Source organism: Sciurus carolinensis, chromosome 13, assembly GCF_902686445.1.
Source record: "Sciurus carolinensis chromosome 13, mSciCar1.2, whole genome shotgun sequence".
Classification (NCBI taxonomy): domain Eukaryota; kingdom Metazoa; phylum Chordata; class Mammalia; order Rodentia; family Sciuridae; genus Sciurus; species Sciurus carolinensis.
Genome location: NC_062225.1, coordinates 5,808,893 through 5,829,347, shown reverse-complemented (window position 1 = coordinate 5,829,347; position 20,455 = coordinate 5,808,893). Strand labels below are relative to the sequence as shown.

General features: G+C 50.3%; 1 protein-coding gene across 4 annotated transcripts in view; it reads right to left on the bottom strand.

Annotated features, from left to right (window-relative positions):
- Positions 1-215: 215 nt before the first annotated feature.
- Positions 216-20,455, bottom strand: part of Ncaph (non-SMC condensin I complex subunit H) — a 50,140-nt gene continuing 29,900 nt past the window's right edge. For all 4 annotated transcript variants that reach the window (XM_047522534.1, XM_047522533.1, XM_047522535.1 and 1 more), the window contains 12 exons: positions 20,248-20,437; positions 19,101-19,192; positions 18,184-18,389; positions 15,104-15,252; positions 14,466-14,572; positions 13,814-13,936; positions 11,622-11,732; positions 10,937-11,119; positions 7,060-7,176; positions 5,610-5,701; positions 5,171-5,246; positions 216-2,309 (listed from right to left, as the gene is read on the bottom strand). In XM_047522534.1, the coding sequence (XP_047378490.1) occupies positions 2,250-2,309; positions 5,171-5,246; positions 5,610-5,701; positions 7,060-7,176; positions 10,937-11,119; positions 11,622-11,732; positions 13,814-13,936; positions 14,466-14,572; positions 15,104-15,252; positions 18,184-18,389; positions 19,101-19,192; positions 20,248-20,437 (1,506 nt within the window). In that variant the 3' untranslated portion in view covers positions 216-2,249. The remainder of the gene's footprint in view (positions 2,310-5,170; positions 5,247-5,609; positions 5,702-7,059; positions 7,177-10,936; positions 11,120-11,621; positions 11,733-13,813; positions 13,937-14,465; positions 14,573-15,103; positions 15,253-18,183; positions 18,390-19,100; positions 19,193-20,247; positions 20,438-20,455) is intronic.

The following is a 20,455-nucleotide window of genomic DNA, read 5'->3' as shown; positions in this document are numbered from 1 at the left end:
TCCCAGCAGCATGGGAGGCTGAGGCAGGAGGATCGAGAGTTCAAAGTCAGCCTCAGGAACAGCGAGGCGCTAAGCACTCAGTGAGACCCGGTCTCTAAATAAAATACAAAAAATAGGGCTGGGGATGTGACTCAGTGGTCGAGTGCCCCTGAGTTCAAAGTTCAATCCCTGGTAACAAAAAAAAAAAAAAAAAAAAAAAAAAAGTTGAAGGAAAACATGCAATCAATGAAGACAAGAGAAATAAAAACCCTAAAATGAGAATCTTATTGCTGAAGAGTCTGGTAACTAAAATGAAGATTCTGCCACGCGGACTTGTGTTGGTGTTCAGGCTGCACACCAGAGTAACGCCCGGGTGGCTCATTAACAGTAGAGACTCAGGGCGCACAGTTGTGAGGCTGGAAGTCAGTTCTCCTGAGGCCTCAGCAGATTTGATGGCTGGAGAGGACCGTTTCCTGATTCACCAATGGCGCTTCTTGCTGTGTCCTCACCTTCTGGCAAGTTCTTGGGCCTCTTCTGTGAGGGCCCCAATCCCATCGCTGGGGCACCACCTCCAGGGCTGTGCAGACTGACATTGCTGGCCTGGGTCAGGTTTCAACGGGCGGATTCTGGAGCGGCATTCAGACCACAGTACCCGCTGACTTGGGTTTTCTGCTCTACGGGTCCAAATTCAGTCCTGGGGACACGGTGAGCATGGAAGTGAGGGAGCTTGGGAGGACCGGTGGAGGGGGAGGGGAGTCACTCAGGAAGCTGGCGGGGGGCTGAGGGTATAGCTCAGCAGCAGAGCAGTTGCCCACGTCCTGAGAGGCCCCAGGTTCCATCCCAGCACAGCAACAAGAGGGAGGGGGAGAGGGCGAAGCTGGCAGCTCAGCCCCAGCCCAGCTCCCACACTGGAGGTGGGGCCGTAAGTTCTACCCCCAGGACTGACACGCAGTCAAAAGGCCCAGCACTCACCTGGCAAGGGGAACACGCTGGAATCCCCAACCCCACAGGACAGTGGGGTCCCATGGCCTGGTCTACTCCGCATGTTCACAAGCCCCTAACCGTCTCAATACTGCACAGTGGGCAGGGACTTGGATACAATTGGAAAAGCACATTCCTGAGGGCGAGGGGCAGCGCTGTGGCTTTTGGCAGAGGAGCAAGCTATTTTCAGGAATAAGTGCCAATTCACACTCCACCGCTCCTGGACCAGAGTCCAAGAGCTCGACTGCCAGTGAGTGGTGCCGGGTTCGGGTGTGCACCTGGGGCCTGGCCAGGACAGGGTCACGGGGAGCAACGGCCACCATCTTGTTCCAGATTGCAAACAAAGTTCACTCCCCCGTTTCCCTGCGAGTACGGGAAGCAGCCTGATTAGTGGGCACGCTGAACCCGCGCAGCTGGGCCCGTGTCTCTGCCATCGTTCTTCATCCACCACTGAGCTGGAGGCCAGGAACGAAGACTCCGGAGCTGCTCCCCAGCTCAAGGCCAAGCTCTGGCAGGTGGCTGGCTGCCCCTGCTCAAGCGACTTCACCTGTTCTCTTTTCCTCTGTACACGGGGGTGATGACCGTCCCTTCCCCACAGAGAGGTCAAGTGAGGGATCCACAGAAGGGGCCAGTGAGCCACCCAACTGTCAGCAAGTGTCACTGCCACCGTCTTCTGACCAAGTTCATGACTTCAAACACTGACCTCATCTTTACTCCAAGGCAAACTATCCAGGCCTTCAGCATGTCCTGCCTTACACCAACAGGCGGGTATCTGGATCCCTGGTACATCCCCCGAGGGTGACAGCCGGGCCAAAGGCTAATGTCAACTATCTAGTGGACATTTTGCCAGAATGATTTTATTTTTAAGCACTGTATACATTTATAAGTGTACATCTGATGTATTCTATGTACACGGATTAGGTAGCTCTTTAGGGACAACATTAAGTGCCTACTAAAAAATAATTTTCTACAAGAGCAAAGTGTAGAAAATAACAGACCAATTTTAGGAGACTAAAACTTCACACGGACATAAAGGGCAGACAGGCATCACATCGCTCTCTCCTCCTCTTCCCCTGAGGACACAGCGTAGAAACTAACGAGTCAAGGCCGCGGCTGCCCAGCGCTGGTGCCCCGACTCTGGTAGGGAGAAGGGAAAAGCAACTGACAAGCAGGCACGTTGGTAGTTGGCTCCGCGTTGCTACAAACCCTGGCATCTTCGTCCACTGGAGTGGAGATGTCCTGGCCACTGAGGGAGTGATGGGCCTCCAGCTGCCACCTCTGCAGGGCACTCATTCTCCTTGCCTCACAAGAACATCAGAAAGGTCCTCTGTTCCTTCCAGCTTTAGGTTCTGAGGGAAGATCAAGCCAGATTTTGGTAAACTGAGAGTAAAGATCATGAAATCAAATCTAATTGCAGTGACAAGATAGTGACTACAAAGAACAAGATCTGGAGGGGTGAGGTGGCGCACGCCTGTAATCCCAGCAGCTCTGGAGGCTGAGGCAAGGGGATCGTGAGTTCAAAGCCAGCCTCAGCAAAAGCGAGGCGCTAAGCAACTCAGTGAGACCCTGCCTCTAAATAAAATACAAAACAGGGCTGCCCTGAGCTCAATCCCCAGTATCCTCCCTCCAAAGAAAAAAAAAAAAAAAGAGAACAAGATCTGTCCCATGGGTTAGAGGACAATTAAACCACGGCAAGTGTGATTTACATGATCAGGCTGGTTCCTGGTCCCTACCAACTACAGGGGAAAAGCAAAAAGCCAGCCTTCTCTGGCTCTGGTTCCCGCACCACTGTCACTGCAAGGGGCCCAAGATCTGGGGGTGAGTGGACGACAGCACTTGCCACCCTCAACTGCTAGGATGTGGGGCTCAAGCCACGCCTTGCAGGCCTTTTCAACTCCGTCTGGACGTCATTTGGGTAAGCCCATCAGCTGGCCTTGGAGGCAGAGGGCCTCAGTCCATCACTGCATCTGGAGCCCCATCGCACTGCGTATCCGAAGGGGAGGGTTTTACCAGAGTGGCAGATGGACAGGTCCAGAGGGCAGAAAGACTGAAAGGCCGAGGCCATGCTCGGCTGTGAAGGGTTTCGAGATTACTTCTCATGATGTCTCTGAGTTATTAACAGACCCCGTAGGTTATCATGGAAAATGTCAGCCAAGGTTACAAACTTAAGCTCAAAAGTCCAAAGCCAGGCCTCAGCAGGAGCCTCCGGTCATAGCCAACGTTCTTCAAGTGCTGAGAGCTTTGGGGCCCTGGAGACTTGACTACAGCAAACTGCACAAGGCACACACTGTCCCTGGGGAGGGGGCGGAGCTGGAGGCAGAGCAGTGGGGGCTGCCGGCAGTGACCCTGCCCACTGGGGAACCCAGCAGAGGCCGTAAAGCTGCTTTTCAGGGAAGGGCAGGTTTCTGGGCGACACTCACCTGGAACTGGGGCAATGAGTGAAATCAGTAAGGAACTCCTGAGCTCAAGCTAGCCTCCCACCTCAGCCTCCCGAACAGCTGGGATGTAAGCCGCTAAGCTCTTAAATGGGACTCAGAAGGGTTTCTGGGCCTTGGAAGCACCCTCCGCTTTGGGATCCCTGGGTGCTGGAAGGACATGTCCTGCAGGAGATTGGCAGGTGCTCCCCTCCAAGGAGACGGGCAGCACGAGGGTCCAGCCTCCCACCCCAACCAGCCCAGCAGTGACACTTCTGAATGTCAGGTGGCGTGCTGCCCTCAGATGGGGAATCTTCATCAGAGGCAGGTGCGGGCATCTTGCCAGAGAAGCGGTAGCAGTGACCCGCGGCCATTCTGTTCTCTTCACCATTCTTTCTTCACGGAGCTGCATCTGACACTGGATGGTGCAGGATGCCTCAGGACTCCTGGGAGAACTTCCCCTACTACCTCCCGTAACCGGGCAGGTCCAGTATGCCTGCCACCCTTGCCCTCAGGGCTCCTGAACAAGACACAGCCTCTCTCCGAGTTCAACGCTCCCCGGCGGCACCCTCATTCCCTCTTGGGAGCTAAGCTGTTTCTTCCGCGCAGGCCTCAGTTTTGTTTTGTTCTGTTGCTGGGCACTCCAGCACTGGGCCTGAGGCAGGGTCTTTCCAGGCTGCCGGGGGCCTCGACTCCAGCTCCTCCCACCGCAGCCTCCCGAGCACCCGCGGTCCTGGGTCTGCAGCACTGCGCCCAGCTCGGGCCTCCATTTTGGACAGTCTGGTGGTCACAGTGTGGCAGGCAGCACTGCTGGACAACCCTCAGCAGCAAGCAGGGCGGGGCCTGGTCAGGCTCTCCTGGACCTGTTTGGTTCCCCATTTCAAACTAGAACCAGCTCTGCCCACTGGGTAGCTTCTCCAGGGAGGTCATGGGCTTAGGAATGGGCAAGACAGGATAGGCCCTGACCCCCAGAGCAGCACACCTGGGTGGGGGCAGCGGCACTGCCAGGCACCCTGACCCTCCAAAGCAGAGCCAGACTGGGAACAGGCCGATGTTGACGGCTCCCTCCACGCGGCCAGAGGCTCGAGCCGGCTGCAGGGGAGCTCGGGCGCCTCCTCCACACCCCACTTGTGCTGGCGTCCTGCTGATCTCCTGGGGAGGGGTGGGGTCTAGGCTGGTGGGACACGAGGGCACCTGCACTCCAGCTCGAGTGGAGCCACCCCACGTGCCAGCTGGCAGGGGACACTGAAGGACACCAAGGGCCCAGCAGTACCCAAGCATGGGGGTGTGAGAAGACAGGCACCCTCTGCTCCCAACCCCCAGCTGCTCAGCTGAAGCTGGCGTGGCACCACCAGGAGCCCGCCCTGCTGAGAGGGGCACCGCAGCCCTCCTCGCTGCTCTCGGTGACACTCTGCTGGCCATCCCTCCACAGCTGCCCCTCTTCCTGCAGTGTCCTCCTGTCACTCGCCTCGCTGCTGCCATGTCGCCCACATGTCCTGACTCTGGCTCTGAGAGGCACTAGCTCTTAAAGCGTCTGACACCCAGTGAGGGAGAAAGCACTCTGTCCTCAGGACAGCGACTGACCCGGGTTCATCTGAAGGTCTCCTCGCTGTTCGCATTGCCTGTCAGATCTGAAGACCTTTTTTTGTGAATTCAGGATACCTGGTTAATCTTTTGAACTGAAGACACTGTGTGATCAGGACATCTGACAGTCACCCATGGGAGAGCTCATAAAAAACTCCACCGAGTCGACAAGCGGAGCAGACTCAAGCGCTCGGTGTTCACCAGTCACCTACCTTCTCATTGGCCAAATGCAGGAGGCAGGCAAAAGCCAGAGGTATAGAGAGGTTCTGAGCCATGATGGGAGGCAGGCTGGAAAAGAGGAGCAAGTATTTAATAGGTCCCTACAATTCTAACAACAAAGGCTTTTCATGAAGTATGAACGACAAACACGATGACTAAACTAATGAGAAACATAGTGTCAACTGCATCGTACAGCAGGTTTTTCTAGTTTTGTACTTAGAAATAAAATATCTTCTACTGCATTCCAGCACTAGTATGAAGTGGCTTTTAAAGTTAGTTTCCAACGTGGAGAGGACACGGAAGCTTCTACAGAGCGTTACCCGCAGCAGGCTGCAAGCAGAGGGGCCTTCACACAACGGCCCCTGCCAACCACTCAGCTGGGGTTTGGGGAGACAACACCCCCGGTGTGCCCCCAAGTTTGCCAGGACACACCTTTTCTGCAGGCCCTTTGTGAGTCCGCTCAGCATCTTCTTGTCAGCCACCTCTGCCAAGGCCCCTTCCATTCTGGTTTCATTATGGTTTGCCTGCCAGAAGAAGCGTATTTAAAGGTCAGACATTTAAGGCTGGCTCACTACTTTATTTTTATTTTTTGCAACACTGGGGATGGAGCCAGGAACTCACGCGTGCTAGGCATGCACTCTATCACGGAGCTACATCCCCAACCCTCCTGATTTCTCACTTTGGACAGGGTCTCTCTAAGTTGCCCAGGCTGCCATGAAGATCCTCTGGCCTCAGCCTCTCAAGTTGCTGGGATTACAGGCATACACCACCATGCCCAACCATAGTGGATCTTTTTTTATTTTTAATTTTTTTTCTTATATACATATTTTTTTAGTTGTCAATGGACCTTTATTTTATTTATTTATATCAGTGCTGAGAGTCAAACCCAGGGCCTCGCACATGCTAGGCAAGTGCTCTACCACTGAGCCACAACCCCAGCCCCACAGTGGATCTTCATGTCCACCTGAAGGTCCAAGTGTTAAGGGCTGTTCCCAGGTTTGCCCTACTGAAGGTGGGAGACTTTAAGAGGTGGGCCTAGCGAGAAGTCTTCAGGACTTTAGGGCATGCCTTTGAAGGTCTCTGGAACCCGGAGCCCTGTTCTTTCTCTTGTTCACATTCCAGCCACGAGGTGAGAGGTCTGCTCCACCACATGCCCTGCCATGATGCACCACCATGGCCCACAGCAGTGGGCCAATCCTCCGTGGATAGAAACCTCTAGAGTTGTGAGTCAAAGAAAATCTGTCTTTGCAACTTGGTTATCTCAGGTATCTGTTACAATAATGGAAAACTGACTAACAGAGTAAAGCTGGTGGATATATTCACAGCCACACAAGTTTTTCACTTCTCAGCAAGGAGAAGGTATAAGAAGTGGTTCAGAATATTCCCTGAGTAAGAGAGGTCCAGAAGAGGGTGAGAGCAGTCTAGCTGACTGAGAGTTACATTGAGCTGGACCAACTTAATCAAGCTTCGTCTCAGTCTCAAGAAGAAATAGAAGCTGAAAGCATAATTATTTTCCCACTACTTTCCTATCAAGAATTCATTCCCTAAATCAGAAGTATTAGATCAAAACATCTAATGGCACCTGAGCTATGGTTATAATTTATTCTCCCAAAAGGTCATATTTCAACCTAAGTTGCTGCCAGCAGTCAATGAATGCTCACTCTCCTCATCTTGGCAACACTGGCAAATGGCTACACAGCCATGTCCCAGGCCCAACCTTGCCCTCTGAACTGCTGAGTGTGTGACCTACTTGGATCCACTTCGCTCACAGGGTGAGGTCTTCCCCACACTCTGAATGAATCTCAGCCATGGGACCATCAACCACTTCTAGGCATCCTAGAGCCACACGCTGGTCACCTAGAGAGCCACAGGGCACTGTTACCTCTGCGTCTGCCTCCTTTCTGGAGAACTCTGTCAACAAACTCCACATGCTCTGCTTCAACTTCTTCATGTCCATCTTTTTGGCAGTCTTGGCATAATGAATTTCAATTTTATTTACCTGAAATAAGCATACGACAAAGTAAAACTAAGCAGAAGATAAAAACATTTATAAGCTGAGCACAGTGGAGTGTGCCTGCAATCTCAGCTACTTGGGAGGCTGAGGCAGGAGGATTGCAAATTCTAGGCCAAAACTGGGCAACTTAGTGAGCCCCTATCTCAAAATGAGGGTGTAGCTCCATGGCAGAGCACCCCTGGGCTCAATCCCTACTACCACGAAAAAAGAAACAAACCATTTACCACCAATTTACTACAAAAACAAGTCTGATGTTCAAATAAAGCAGAAATACAGTTTCACCCAGTTACAGAGCCCTCATTGGACACAGTAAGACAGAGTTCCTCAAGTCAAAGCCGATTTCTTTTTGATCAAGACTAATCTACATGGTAGACACACAAGCAACATGAAAACAGGAACAAATCACCCCAAACAAACCAAGAGTACTCCAATAACAGAATCCATTGACACCCCAATGGAAAAAAGGTCAGAAGGAGTTTAGAATGTACATAGTTAAACTGATCTGCGAAGTAAAGGATGGTATAAGGAATGAAATCAGTGGGCTGGGGAGATAGCCCAGTCGGTAGAGTGCATGCCTTGCATGCACAAGGCCCTGGGTTCGATCCCCAGCACCGCAAAAAAAAAAAAAAAAAGACCAAAGGAATGAAATCAGAGAGAAAATACAGGAAGCGAAAGGTCACTTCAATAAAGAGGCAGAAATTCTGAAAAAAAAAAAAAAAAAAAAAAGCAGAAATTCTCAAAATGAAGGAAACATTAAACCAAATTAAAAATTCAATGGAAAGCATCACCAACAGACTAGACCACTTGGAAGACAGAAACTCAGGCAATGATGACAAAATATATAATCTTGAAAACAGAGTTGACCATGGAGAGACGTTAAGAAACCATGAACAGAACTTCCAAGAACGATGGGGTAACACAAAAAGACCAAATTTAAGATTTATCAGGATAGATGAAGGCATGGAGATACAAACCAAATGAATGTACACTTTTCAATGACAGAATATCAGAAAATTTCCCACATCTAAAGAATGAAATGGAAAATCAAATACAAGAGGTTTACAGGATTCCAAATATGCAAAATTACAACAGACCCATGTAATGAAAATGCCTAACATACAGAAAGGGTGTGAGAGAAAAATACCAGATTACATATAGGGGGAAACCAATTTGGATCTCAGCTGATTTCTCAACCCAGACCTCAAAGCTAGGAGGTCCTAGAATAACATATACCAAGCTCTGAAAGAAAATGGATGCCAATCGAGAATTTTATATTCAGCAAAATAAGCTTCAGATTTGAAGATGAAATTAAAACCTTCCATGATAAACAAAAGTTAAAAGAATTTGCAACCAGAAAGTCTGCATTACAGAACATTCTCAACAAAAATATTTCAAAAAGATGAAATGAAAAAAAAAAAAAAAGAAAACCAGGCAAGGGAGGAACTATACTACAGGAATTGTCAATCAAAGGAGAAACTAATTCAAATTAAAAACTAGAAATAAACCCAAATGACTGGGAATACAAATCCTATCTCAATAATAATCTTGAACATTAATGGCCTAAACTTGTCAATCCAAAGACACAGACTGGCAGACTGGATTAAAAAACATGACCCAACAATATACTATCTCCAACAGACTCACCTCAAAAGACTGAAGGTGAAAGGATGGGAAAAACATATCACTCATGTGGACCGCATAAACAAGCAGGGGTTTCTATCCTCACATCAGATAAAGTGAACTGCAAGCCAAAGTTACTCAGAAGGAACAAAGAACACTTCATACTGCTTAAGGGAATTATACATCAACAAGACATAACAATCATAAATATTTAAGCCAAAAAATGGAGCATCTATGTTCATCAAACAAACCCTTTCAATGTCAAGAAACAGACCACAACACAATGATACTGGGTGACTTTTTTTTTTTTTTTTTTTTTTAAGTTGTCAATGAATCTTTTACTTTATTTATTTATATGTGGTGCTGAGGATCGAACCCCAGGTCTCACACATACCAGGCAAGTGCTCTACCACTGAGCCACAACCCCAGCTCCCAATACTGGGTAACTTTAACATGCCTCTGTCACCACTGGATAGATCCTCCAAACAAAACGAAAGAAAGAAGATATAGAAGTAAAAAATACAATTGATAATTTAGACTCAACAGACATATATAGAATATGTCCTCCATCAATGACTGAATATACTTTTTTCTCAGCAGCACACAGATCCTTCTCTAACACAGACCATATTATGTAAGCTATCACATACACTGGCATGCCATTGTAATATTACCTTATTATATTTTTAGCATCTGTGGGGTTATTTTGATAGCTCCTTATATTAATTTTTGTGTTCTTGCTTTTTTTCTTGATGAGTCTTGCTTGATTTTTATCAAATTTTAGCAGCATTATTTCTTGCCTACTTCATATATTTCTGTTCCTTTTATTTTTTCCTTCCTACTACATAATTTGAAAATAACTTGTTATTCTAGCTTCTTTCTGATATAAGTACTTTAAGTTATAAAAGTTCATCTGAGTACTGTTTCATCCCAGAAATTCTCAGTTTAAGCTTTTATTATCACTTAGTTCAAAGCCCTTTTTATTTACTTTTCTTGTGCTTTCTTCCTTGACCTCTGAGATATAAGTGTGCCACTTAATTTTGAAAGAGTTAACATGTGGGGGTGGGGTTCTATATATCTTAAGGTGATTGGTTTCTTTTTTTTTGTGTGTGGTATTGGGGATCGAATTCAGGGCTTTGTGCTTGCAAGGCAAGCACTCTACCAGCTGAGCTGTCTCCCCAGCCCGATTGGTTTCTAATGTAAAAAATCATGTAGGAAATAGTCTACATGATTTCAAATTTTAAAGAAGTAACGGAAATGCTTTTTATATAGATTGTATTGGTTACATGTGTGTCAAAACATGTCAAAACTGATCAAATTGCATATCTTGAATATATGTATTTTATTGTACTTCAATTTTACCTCAATAAAGGAAAAACAAACCAAAATAATATAATTTACATTGGGAGAGGGAAAAGGAGAGGATCATGAACTACAATCCATTTCCATGCACCTATGAGTTTGTTGGGATGAACTATAAAGTTATAACTATAAAGCTCTAATAAAAAAAAAAAGAAAGAAAAAAGTCAATCTCAAAGCCTTAAAAAAAACTAAGACTAACCTGTAATCCCAGTGTAAGAGACACATGGGTACAGTATGAACAGGAGCACCAAGCTGCTCCCGCTGTGGGACAGACAGGTGTTCACTGTGGGGCAATTTAACAGGAAGTGAACCTGGTCAAGACATCTGGGTCCACACAGCGAGCCCCTTGAACGTGCAGTCTGCGGCCTTCAGTCACGTGCTTCGCTTGGTGACCAGCTCCCCTCTGGTTACATGGCTTACCCAAATCGTAGGAGCAGAGGTGTGGCTCTGGGGTAGAGCACTTGCCTGGGTGTGTCAGCAATGGGTTCTACCCCAGCACCACAGACACAAACAAAAAAGTAAAAGTAAATAAAAATGAGAAATCAATTAAAGAAAAGGACTTTAGAGAAAAGAACTTTAAAGAAAGTCTATTTGGCACCAGCTTACTCCTTACGACCCTAAAGACCGTCATTTGGAGAGTCACAGGTTGGAAATGAAAATGGAAAAGAAAAGAAAAATCAAGTTAGGCTGATGTGGCTCATATAAAGAAGCAAATCAAACAGATTCCAGACAAACAATGCACTTCTCAACTGCTTCACCTCACCTTCTGAGGCTCAGCTACCAGGTTTGACTCCTTGTATGTCGTGATATCCATTCCTTGGTCTTCAGAAGTGTCACCGTTCTCTTGTGATGTCTTAGGCGTGTGGCAGGGATCGGACATGTGGTCAAAGGTCCCAACTTGTTCTGAACATAAATCACCTGACTCTTCGTAATCGCTGTCAGTAGCCTGGACAAGAAAATAGCTCTTCTGAGTTTAGTGGAAGCAGTTGGGGGCTCAGAAACAGCCCTGAAACCTATGCCTCATGCACGAGGCAAGAGCAGGCCAGCTGAGGAGTGGTGAAGCAGGTCAGGCCAGACGGCTGCTAGCTCCTTCCTATTTCACACGAACCCTGCTGAGCCCATGTCTATTATCAGCCTAAGACCTCCAGTGCAGGAGCTGGAAGGACCTCAGTACCACACGGCCATGGTGCCCCTGTAGCATCCAGTCAACACAGGACTTCACTTTAGAGAAAGCACCTGGAACGCTGAAGGCACGATCCGCAACCCCACCAACGTAAGGACAGGAGAGGGGCTGGGGGTAGCTCCGTGGCAGAGGCCCTGCCTGGCACACAGAAGGCCCTGGGTTCCATCCCAGCAACACACACACAGCAGGGCGGGGGAGAGGTGGTGGTGAGATGGGAAGAAAGCACCCCCACTCAGAAGCAGGACAGAGCTGTTCTCCGCTTCACCTGCAGTCCAGGACAAAAGTTGGAGGTGTCCTTAGGGTTGTTGTAATCATAGTCTCCAATTTCTTCATAGTGCTCAGTGTCTGACTTCTGGCCCTGGGCCATCTTTTGTAACTAAAATTTAAAAAAGAACAAATTCAAAATCAAGTCCTAGAAAAGCAACTAATGAACCAGGTTAGAGAAAGAAAGTCTGCTTTCCATGCTCAGTCTCTAGCATTCCACGTCTTAGTGCCTGGAGGGCCCGGACAGGTTCCCTAGTCCACTGACTCTCAACCGCCACAGCCGGCCTGCGCTGCAGGGCTCAGAGCCTCCAAACCAATCGGAACTACTTCTGATTTGTAATTATGGCTTCTGCACAGTGTTATTTGAAAAAAGGGTCCCTCACTAAAAAGAAAAGTTGGAAACCCTGCCTGCAGCATTCTGAAAGAATGATTCTGAGAGAAAACACACTACCTTAACTCACAGGCAGCCTGTCCCAACCCTGGAGGGTGACCCTGCTCCCAAGACAGCAACAGGGAGAAGCAACTAGCTTTATCCCTAACTGCACCCACAGGACCTCGTTCAGCCTTCTGGAGCCTCCACAGAACTGGGTCCTCTTTTTTGGAAACACCTGTTGACCACAGCCCTTCCAGCAACTGGTCCTTACACCAGAGATTTGCAGCTGGGATGTACATCTCCCAGGTGAGGGAAATGCCGTCGGAGGTGTGTTCAGTCTACAAAAGCACACTGAATATTTTGGTACAATTCTATACTTTGAAAAAAACTGCAAAAACTCAGTGTTTTTGTGATACGATCCAAATATCATATTAAATGACAAATATTTACTGAGTTAAGAAATGCCCACTTTCTTCCACTGTCCCTCACATGACACAACTGCTAATCCTTCTCCTTTTAGAACGCTCCCCTCTGGGCACAGCTGGCCCATCCCTGCCAAGCTTCCAGGACTTAAGAGTCCTTTTCCTGGTGTGACTCTGCTGGGAGGAGGCGGGGATCCGGCTCCTGCTGCTCTGTGACACCAGGGAAATTGATTCCTGAGGATAAGCAGGAACCAGAGTTCTTTCCTCTGTAAGAAGCAATCAAGGAGAAAAATAAAACAACAAACCGTGGCCCTAGATGACAACTTCCCTCTCCACTTTCCCCTCTGAATATGCACATCCCCGCCTCGTCCGTTATGGAAAGGGCTCATTTCATAGGAAGGGCTGGAGGGAGAGGAGGTCGCTTGTGGCCAGGCTGCGGTTCCTGCATGAGGTCCTGTCCAATGGCACAGCCTGCACCCCCTCTTGTCCACAAGGCCTCACAGAACCTCAACTCCAGTGAGCAGCTGCTGGGACCTGAGGCTGCTGACCACCCACAGCCTCGCTACTGTCACCACCCTGCCCCTGTGTCTGTAAGAGCATTTCTGTGAAGTGGACAATAGTGATCAGAAAGAAAAAAAATATCCTTGGTCTGTAAAAGCAGAATGTGAGAGGCCAGTGAATTCAGGGAAATACATATATACATGTAACACTGAGGCCCTAGAGAAACAGGCAAAATAAAGAAGAGGAACCTAGAAACCGCTCATATGACAGTAGAACAACCAGGAAAGCAGGTGGGCAGAGCTTCGCATGGCCACTGCAGGGTTCCCTGACCACAGGGGCATGGTTTGTCACCAGCACCATGAGAAAAGCCATAGGCAAACGATGCAGAAAGTCAAGCACAACCCGAGTGGTCCAGAAGGCTCCTCGGAACGGTCTTAGGAGGAGCCCGAGCAGAACGTGCAGCACTAGGGAACTTCCTGGGGATGTGGCCCCTCGTGGCATTGTGGCCGTGCTTCCACACCTGGACCACGAGCCAGGCAACAGACTGCACGGAGCACCTGCAGGGTGGACCCCACCTCAATAAGAGCGTGACACAATGGAGAAACAAGAATTCCTGAACCCAACAAGACTCCCCGTTGCCCTCCCCAGGGTGGATTTGGCCCGGAGGCCCTGGCGCTCAGCACCTGAGCCCAGCAGGTGCTTCCAGGTGTGCACCTCACCCACAAGCTCCCTTGCCAGCGCTGCCTCACCCGCCACATCCCAGCAGTGCCACCCCAGCAGTGCATGTCTCTCCTAGTTCAGAAGTGCAGCCTGACAGCCCCGCCCTTCACTGGCCACCGCGGGCCATCGGCAGGCTTGATGCCGACTGCGGCTGGAAGGAGCCGGGGGCAGCCTTACCCTCAGGCCTGGTTTGAGATGGAGCTGGACCAGAGTGTCGGTCCCGTAGTGGAAATCCGTCGGAAGAGTGGTGGCTCTCCAGTTCTGGTTCTCCAAAGTAGACTTGGCCAGAACTGTAGCAGCCTAGTAATTAAAAAAAATAATAGTGTTTTTAGGCATTTTAAATACAACAGTAAAAATATCTTTTTGTGTTGTTTTGTTTTTTGGCCCTGGGGATTGAACCCCGGGGTGCTTTTCCCATTGAGTTACATCCCCAATCCTTTTTGCATTTTGAGACAGGGTCTCATTAAGTCAGAGACTGGCCTGGAACTTGCCATCCTCCTGTCCCAGCCTTCAGAGGTGCTGGGATTACAGGAGTCGCTACCACACTCATCTTCTTTTTGGTTTTCTTGAAAGGAGCTCAAAAAGGGCTAGACAGCTTCAGTCCACCATCAGAGAGCTGTTTGGCTAGACATTATTCTCTTTAGACTCAATTCTTTATTCCACTGAGTTTGGGTCTATTTCCAAACAGTCCCTTCAAGGAATGAGGAAGAATGAAACTATCCATTTAACAGTTAAATTTACAATAAATTTTCAAAATCATATCTAAAATGGAAAAAGGAGTGCAAAGAGTAATTTAAGGAAGCAAAAAGCTAGCAAATCCAGCACAAACCTTTGTTTTTCGAAAGTATACATCAAAATCAATATCTTCATCAAAGTCTATTTGGAAATCTTTCTTTGAACTCTTCTTCTTGTTCTCTGATTGGGAAACAGCATCTTCTACAGAAAACACAGATGTCAATGCTGTGCACCTGTGGCCTAAATTATTTCATCTCACAAACTCTGCTGATAGCCTTATCGATCACAAGATAACATCTGCAGATGACTTCAAACTGCAGTCGAAATGCTCAATCACACAGCTCATTTCTATCCTAAACTTAGAATTTGTGTTTTGGTTAACACATCAAAAATGTATGCTAAGTTCTTCCACATTCAGAAGGCCAAACACACAGCCGGCAGGCCTCTGAGGGCTGCACAGGGCCTGGCAGTCATGCCAACATAGTAAGCAGTGCGACATCCTGAGCCTGGTTCTCCGGACCAGGGTACTCACTCTCCCCATGAAGTCCCACTTTCAACTGACCCTTCATCCCAGGTCAGGCCAAATGACTGCAGCCAGGAGGCTGGCTCATCTCTGTGCCTCTGTCTGGAGGCAGAAGAGGACAGTGCTTGGCATTTCCTTTCCTTGGCTAATACCAAGCCGCTGCCATCTACTCTGCATCTTGTCTTAAAGTTCCACCTAGGAGTACGTACGTTTGGGTCGAGGCCTAAAGCGCCAGTGATCTGGGCCAGCCCACATCCTCATAGTCCGAGGACTGAAATAGGAATATTCTCCGGGCTTCATGGAGAGAAGAGGGCACATGGTCCGAATGTCTCCATCCCCAAGGGAAATTATTTCTTCCCTGTAATGCACATGAAATCATGTTTGCACCAGTATATCACTCATAATACAACCATGTATTTACATACAGAGAAGCAGGTGCTTAGAGACACAATTGACCCATTTTTCTGCAAATGAGTGTTTCTAAGGGTAAGTCCAATATAAATACTTTGTCATTAACAATCCCTTAATTTTCACTTCCCAAGTGCTTTTGCTTCTCTTCCTCTGAGAACAATATATTTATATCTATCTGAGTACTCGGATGTTCCCGGAACTTCATAAATGTTAATTCCTCATTTGAGAGACCAACACAAACAAGTACAGAGGAATCAAGTTTCTGTGTAAAACGACGCAGCTAGCACAATGTCAGAGCCGGGAGCCGCCCGCCGGCTGAACCTGCCTCAGATCTTGGCGCACCAGCCTTCTGGCCATGCAAGATGGCGAGCCTGCGGTCTTCTTTCACCATCAACCAGGGCTCCAAGGAACTGCCATGGCTCCCGCTCAGTGAAAGCAAGGCTGTTCCAATTTACTTCTGCCCCCCAGAAGCCCTGGGGCCCCTTCACACCTGCTAGTTCACACGCCTTTACTCTTGGCTGCACGGGACGAGTCTACGTGTCCTGCCAACCTGGCAATTTGGTTTGGTTTTTCGCCTTCTAAGAGCAACGGAGCATGTGAGGGAGCTTTTTCAGGGCTCTGTGGTGCTGGCAGGCATTCAGGGCTGCTGTACTGCCCTCTGAGGGCAGTCTACCCATTTCTCAAGCCCCACCCCTCTGAACTTGTCCAGTCCCTGGAAGACTGTTGCCTCCTCCTCCCTGCAGCCCTGTTCTCCAGCCGGCAGAGCCCTCGCTCCTCATGCACAGCGTGCTGTGCTCTGGATCCGAGCACCGGCTAGGTCTGCAGCCACCACCGGCACCTTCTAAGAGCATGCTGTCCCACAGAGGGGTCCGCTGGAGACCATGCAGCCCCACCCTGCGGAAGAGGGAGTCACTGAGCTGCTCACCGGCACTGAGCACTTTCTCAGGCGAGTTCTCAGCAGTGGCTGTGCAGAAAGCTCCACTTCTGACCCTGGGCACAGCTGTCAAGGTGTTGCAGCCCCTGGGCTTCCTACCTAATGGGTGTTCACCACCCAGCACCTCGAGCCGAGGTCCTGGAAGATCTCCCGGTACACTGCAGAACACTGGGTGCACAACAGTCACCTGGAGAGGTGTCTGGGACGCAGTGCCTGCCCCCTCCCTCCACCAGTGAGAGTCCAGTCATGTGGTCTGCAGTGGAGCCTGCCAGCCAGAGCTCACTGTGCAGCAGGGACGGACCAAATACACTGGGGGATGACCAGCTCCCCGGTCCCATCCTCTCTGAGTCCATTTCCTCATCTGTAAAGTGAGCATCCCAGGAGCTAATTTCAGGGCTGAGAAGGATTTCACTTTATTTACTGTATAAACGATGTGAAATAATGCACGAGGTGCTGGCATATCCAATGTGACTATTATCTAGTCCCAGCTCTTCATTTTATGGATAAGAAGTAAAAGGCCTCAGAAGGTGAGGACATTGCCACATCTCTCCGCTCTCCATGGTGGGCTCTGGGGGAGTCCAGTTCAAACACTGATGAGCTCCTGGGAAAGGCCAGACCCAAGCCGAGGTGGGGGGACTGACAGACAGAAAAACCCCAGACCAGAGTCACGGCCTTCTGCCCTAATTCACTCAGCAAGACAGTCTAAGGTTTGGTGTGTTTGAAACCATGGGGAGAAACAGACACTGTTCACACCACAGCAGGAAACGCCCTCCAAAAGCAAAGGGAGTCGCACAGTCCTCCATTACCATCCGTCCCCAGATGTCACCTCTCTATTCAGAAAAGGAGACAGCTTTTCTCTGACATGTGACAAAGACATTAAGAGCTTGTCCCACTGACCTGCAGACCACTTTTCACCTTGAGGAAGACAGCACAGGAACAGGGCAAACCGCAGCTGAATCAACCTCACAAGTCAGGAGGCAGGGCCACCAGACTGAATGGCCAACTCTGTCTCAAGGCGCTAAACACTGAGCCCAGGGTTCTCCTCGGATTCTAAGAGACGTCATCCATTGAACCCTTTCCCAAGTGGCAGACGAATGGAACTCAAGGAACTAGCTCACCCTGGAGACGGTCAAGCATCCTCCCAGAGGAATGTCTGCCCCGGAGGGAGACCACACAAGAGATCCTGAGGTGTACCCAAGTACCCCAGCCTGGCAGTCCCCGATCCCAGGCTCACGAGCTGCAGAGTGGACACAGGAATTAGCAGAGGGACCCTTCCCACTAATCCTGGGGTCTCTCCAGGCTCTTCTGAGACCTCCGGCAGCCCGCAGCCCTGAAGGGCTGTGAGATGCTGCTTCCAGATCACACTCAGGACAGAACCGGACTCATCTGTCAAGCACATGAAGGCCAACAGGCCCTCCGCTTAACTTAGGATGCTTGCCCAGGTAATCAAAAACCCACATCGCCAACGACCCTTGTCCCTGCCTCTGCCCCCCACGCATGCTTGGCTGCATCCGTCCTGCCTTGCTCAGCCCGTCGCCCACTGGAAACCAAGCCCTGCCCAGCCCACTCTGCATGCCCTGGGCTGGCACCACCTTTTTCTGTAAGTGACATGCATGCCTGCTCCTGCCTGTCACTGCAGCAACATGGCCAAAAGCCAGCTGAGGTGCAGCGAGAAAGGAAGCACCTCCTCTGCTCCCAAATTGAAAGTGACAATGACAGACACAAGGCAGGAGCCACCAGAGCCCGGCAAGTTCCGCAATCCCCACCGCAGCTTGGCCAACACACACGCCAGGTGCGACTGGAGTCAGTTCTGTGGCTCAGGTGATGTGTACAACCCAGCACAGCAGCCTAGCCAATCAGGCAAGAGGTCAGATGCCCCGCAAGAGACCTGCGAGGACGGGACGGCCCTAGCCTGGAAAGGTCCCGGGGCCCCGAGGGCCTTACTGGCTGCTCTGGACCTGGCAGGGCTCCCTCCAGCTGCGGAGCTCCTCGCGGTCCCCGGCTGAGGTGGGCTCGGGCTCGTCGTTGGCATCGAAGTCGTCTTCCAGGGGCCCCTCGGGGAAGTCCCCACAGCCACTCTCCTCCACCTCGGCGTTGATGTCGAACACCTGGTCGTGCTTCTTGAACTTGTCTACCAGGGCCGACACGGACTGCGGGCACACAAGAGGCTCTCGCGCTCCTCTCGCACCCCATGCCCCACCCACCTCCTGGAGCCTGCGCTCCGGTTCCCAGGGGAAGGAGACGCCGAGGAAGTTCGGACTGTGCGCCAGGACGAGCTGCGCTGCTGCGGGCACGTTGTAAACCTCGAAACAGGGATCAGCGCCCATCAGAGGCATGTTTGGAGAAGTTTCCCAGGGAGATCATTTACTTTGGAAGTTGTGACAAGTAGGCTAAAGGGGGCCGTGCTAAAAATACACGCAGGAAGCCGTGCACGTGACCGCTTCTCAGGAAGCTTCATGCCAAGGGACTCAACCCCAAAGAGCAGGAAATGCCTTGAGTCCGACGGCTGCATGAGAGCCCAGAGGCCACTGGACGATCACAGCCAGGAGCATGTCTAGTAAGCAGCGCTCATCTGTGAACGGCAGGGCTGCCCCTCCAGGGGAGCCACGGGGGCGTGCAGCCGATCCAGAATCCACCCTGCTGCAGCAGGTCCTGCTGGGTTCTCAGCCCCCCCACCCCAGCCCACCCAAGATTCTTCCCTAGAGAGGCGCCAAAGGAAATATTTTCTGTACTCCTGGCTAAATAAAAATGATGCCACAGTTTTGGTTCCCACTGGGCAGAACTAATCCTGGGTCGTCTAACTGAAACCACAAGTGCTGGAGGAGCGCCCAGGGCCCTCCAAGTCCAAGAGCTGACCACACCTCATTATGCGTCTCCTTGTCCCACTTCGTGAACTGGAAACCGGCCAGGGAAGGGCAGAGCTGGCCATCCTCCACGCACTGCTGCAGGGGCGCTGGAGAGGACATGAAGATCAGGGTTAGAGGGCGGTCAAGCACATTCTTCAGTCCCTTTGGAATGACATGGGGGCACAGCAGGACAAGGCTGTCACCTCACTGCTGCCCAGCACTGGCTGGCTGCTGACCTCTGGGGGGCCCACGCTCCACGGAGCAAGCAGGTGCACAGGTCACACCAGGGTCAGGCTACACTGCATTCCAGAGTTAGTCAAACACTGGAGGAGAACCCGGAGCCAGACATCTGGTTATGAAATGAGCTCAGTGCCCGCTGCCACGGATGGGAACCAAACACCCTTCCTCTAAGTACACGAACAATCATGCAATGGTACTTAATTTTAGTCCTGAGCTAAACTAGTTACAGAAGACCTACCCCAGAGGACTGCAGCCCCAGCTGACAGCATAAATGAGGAAAAGAGACTGTTGGTCCAAAACAGCCATACTAAGCAAAATCCAGGCAAAGAATAGAAAGAACGAGCTCGGATGCTGAGCCAGCTGCAAAGCCCTTCCTGGTCAGGGAGGACCTGCTGCATTCACCCGTGAAGACCAGCACGGGCCTGGCCTGCACACGGCCTGCCCGTTACTACGTCTGCAGGACATCCCCTGGGCTGGGGGGAGGGGAAGAGGCATTCAACCTCTGCCAAGTCAGTGCGACAGCACAGGTCAGTTCTTGGCCTGCCACAGGGCCTGAAAACAATCCGCAACACCTCTGCTCCTCAGGACCCCTGGACTAACAGTAAAAGAGAACAAGACCCCTCTGGCTAGACTGAGGGCTCTTCAAGTCCCCTTTCCAAGTCCCAACTGTCACACTCCAGGGTGAGCCCGTGACCGTGGGCCCTGGGGTATGGGTACAGGGAGCAAAGTGGCAACAGTTACCATTCAGACTATATGCTGCGAAGGGAAAGTGAGTGGGTCATCAGGTGCTGCCTAAAGGACGTCACAGAGGAAACTTCCAGTACCATAAGGAAGTGACAAAGGAGTGCCGCGGGTTTTCAGCTCTGCTGTGGAGAAGTCCCCGTGAAGCCGAGGTCCTGGGGACAGCGCGCTTCACACTTACCTTTTAGGTCTGTCATTTCGACCCACCCTAAATCTGGCAACTCAAGAGGTTCTGCAGTGGAGAGGGTCTGGATGTCAGAAGGAAAAAGCAGCTCGCTCCTGTAGTCGCAGCAGTGGAGAGTGGAGAGGAACACGCCTGCGGTGCTGCACTCGTCAAAGGAGGCTGCTGTCTTCTGAAACATGGGATCAACCTGAGCACGAGAACGGGG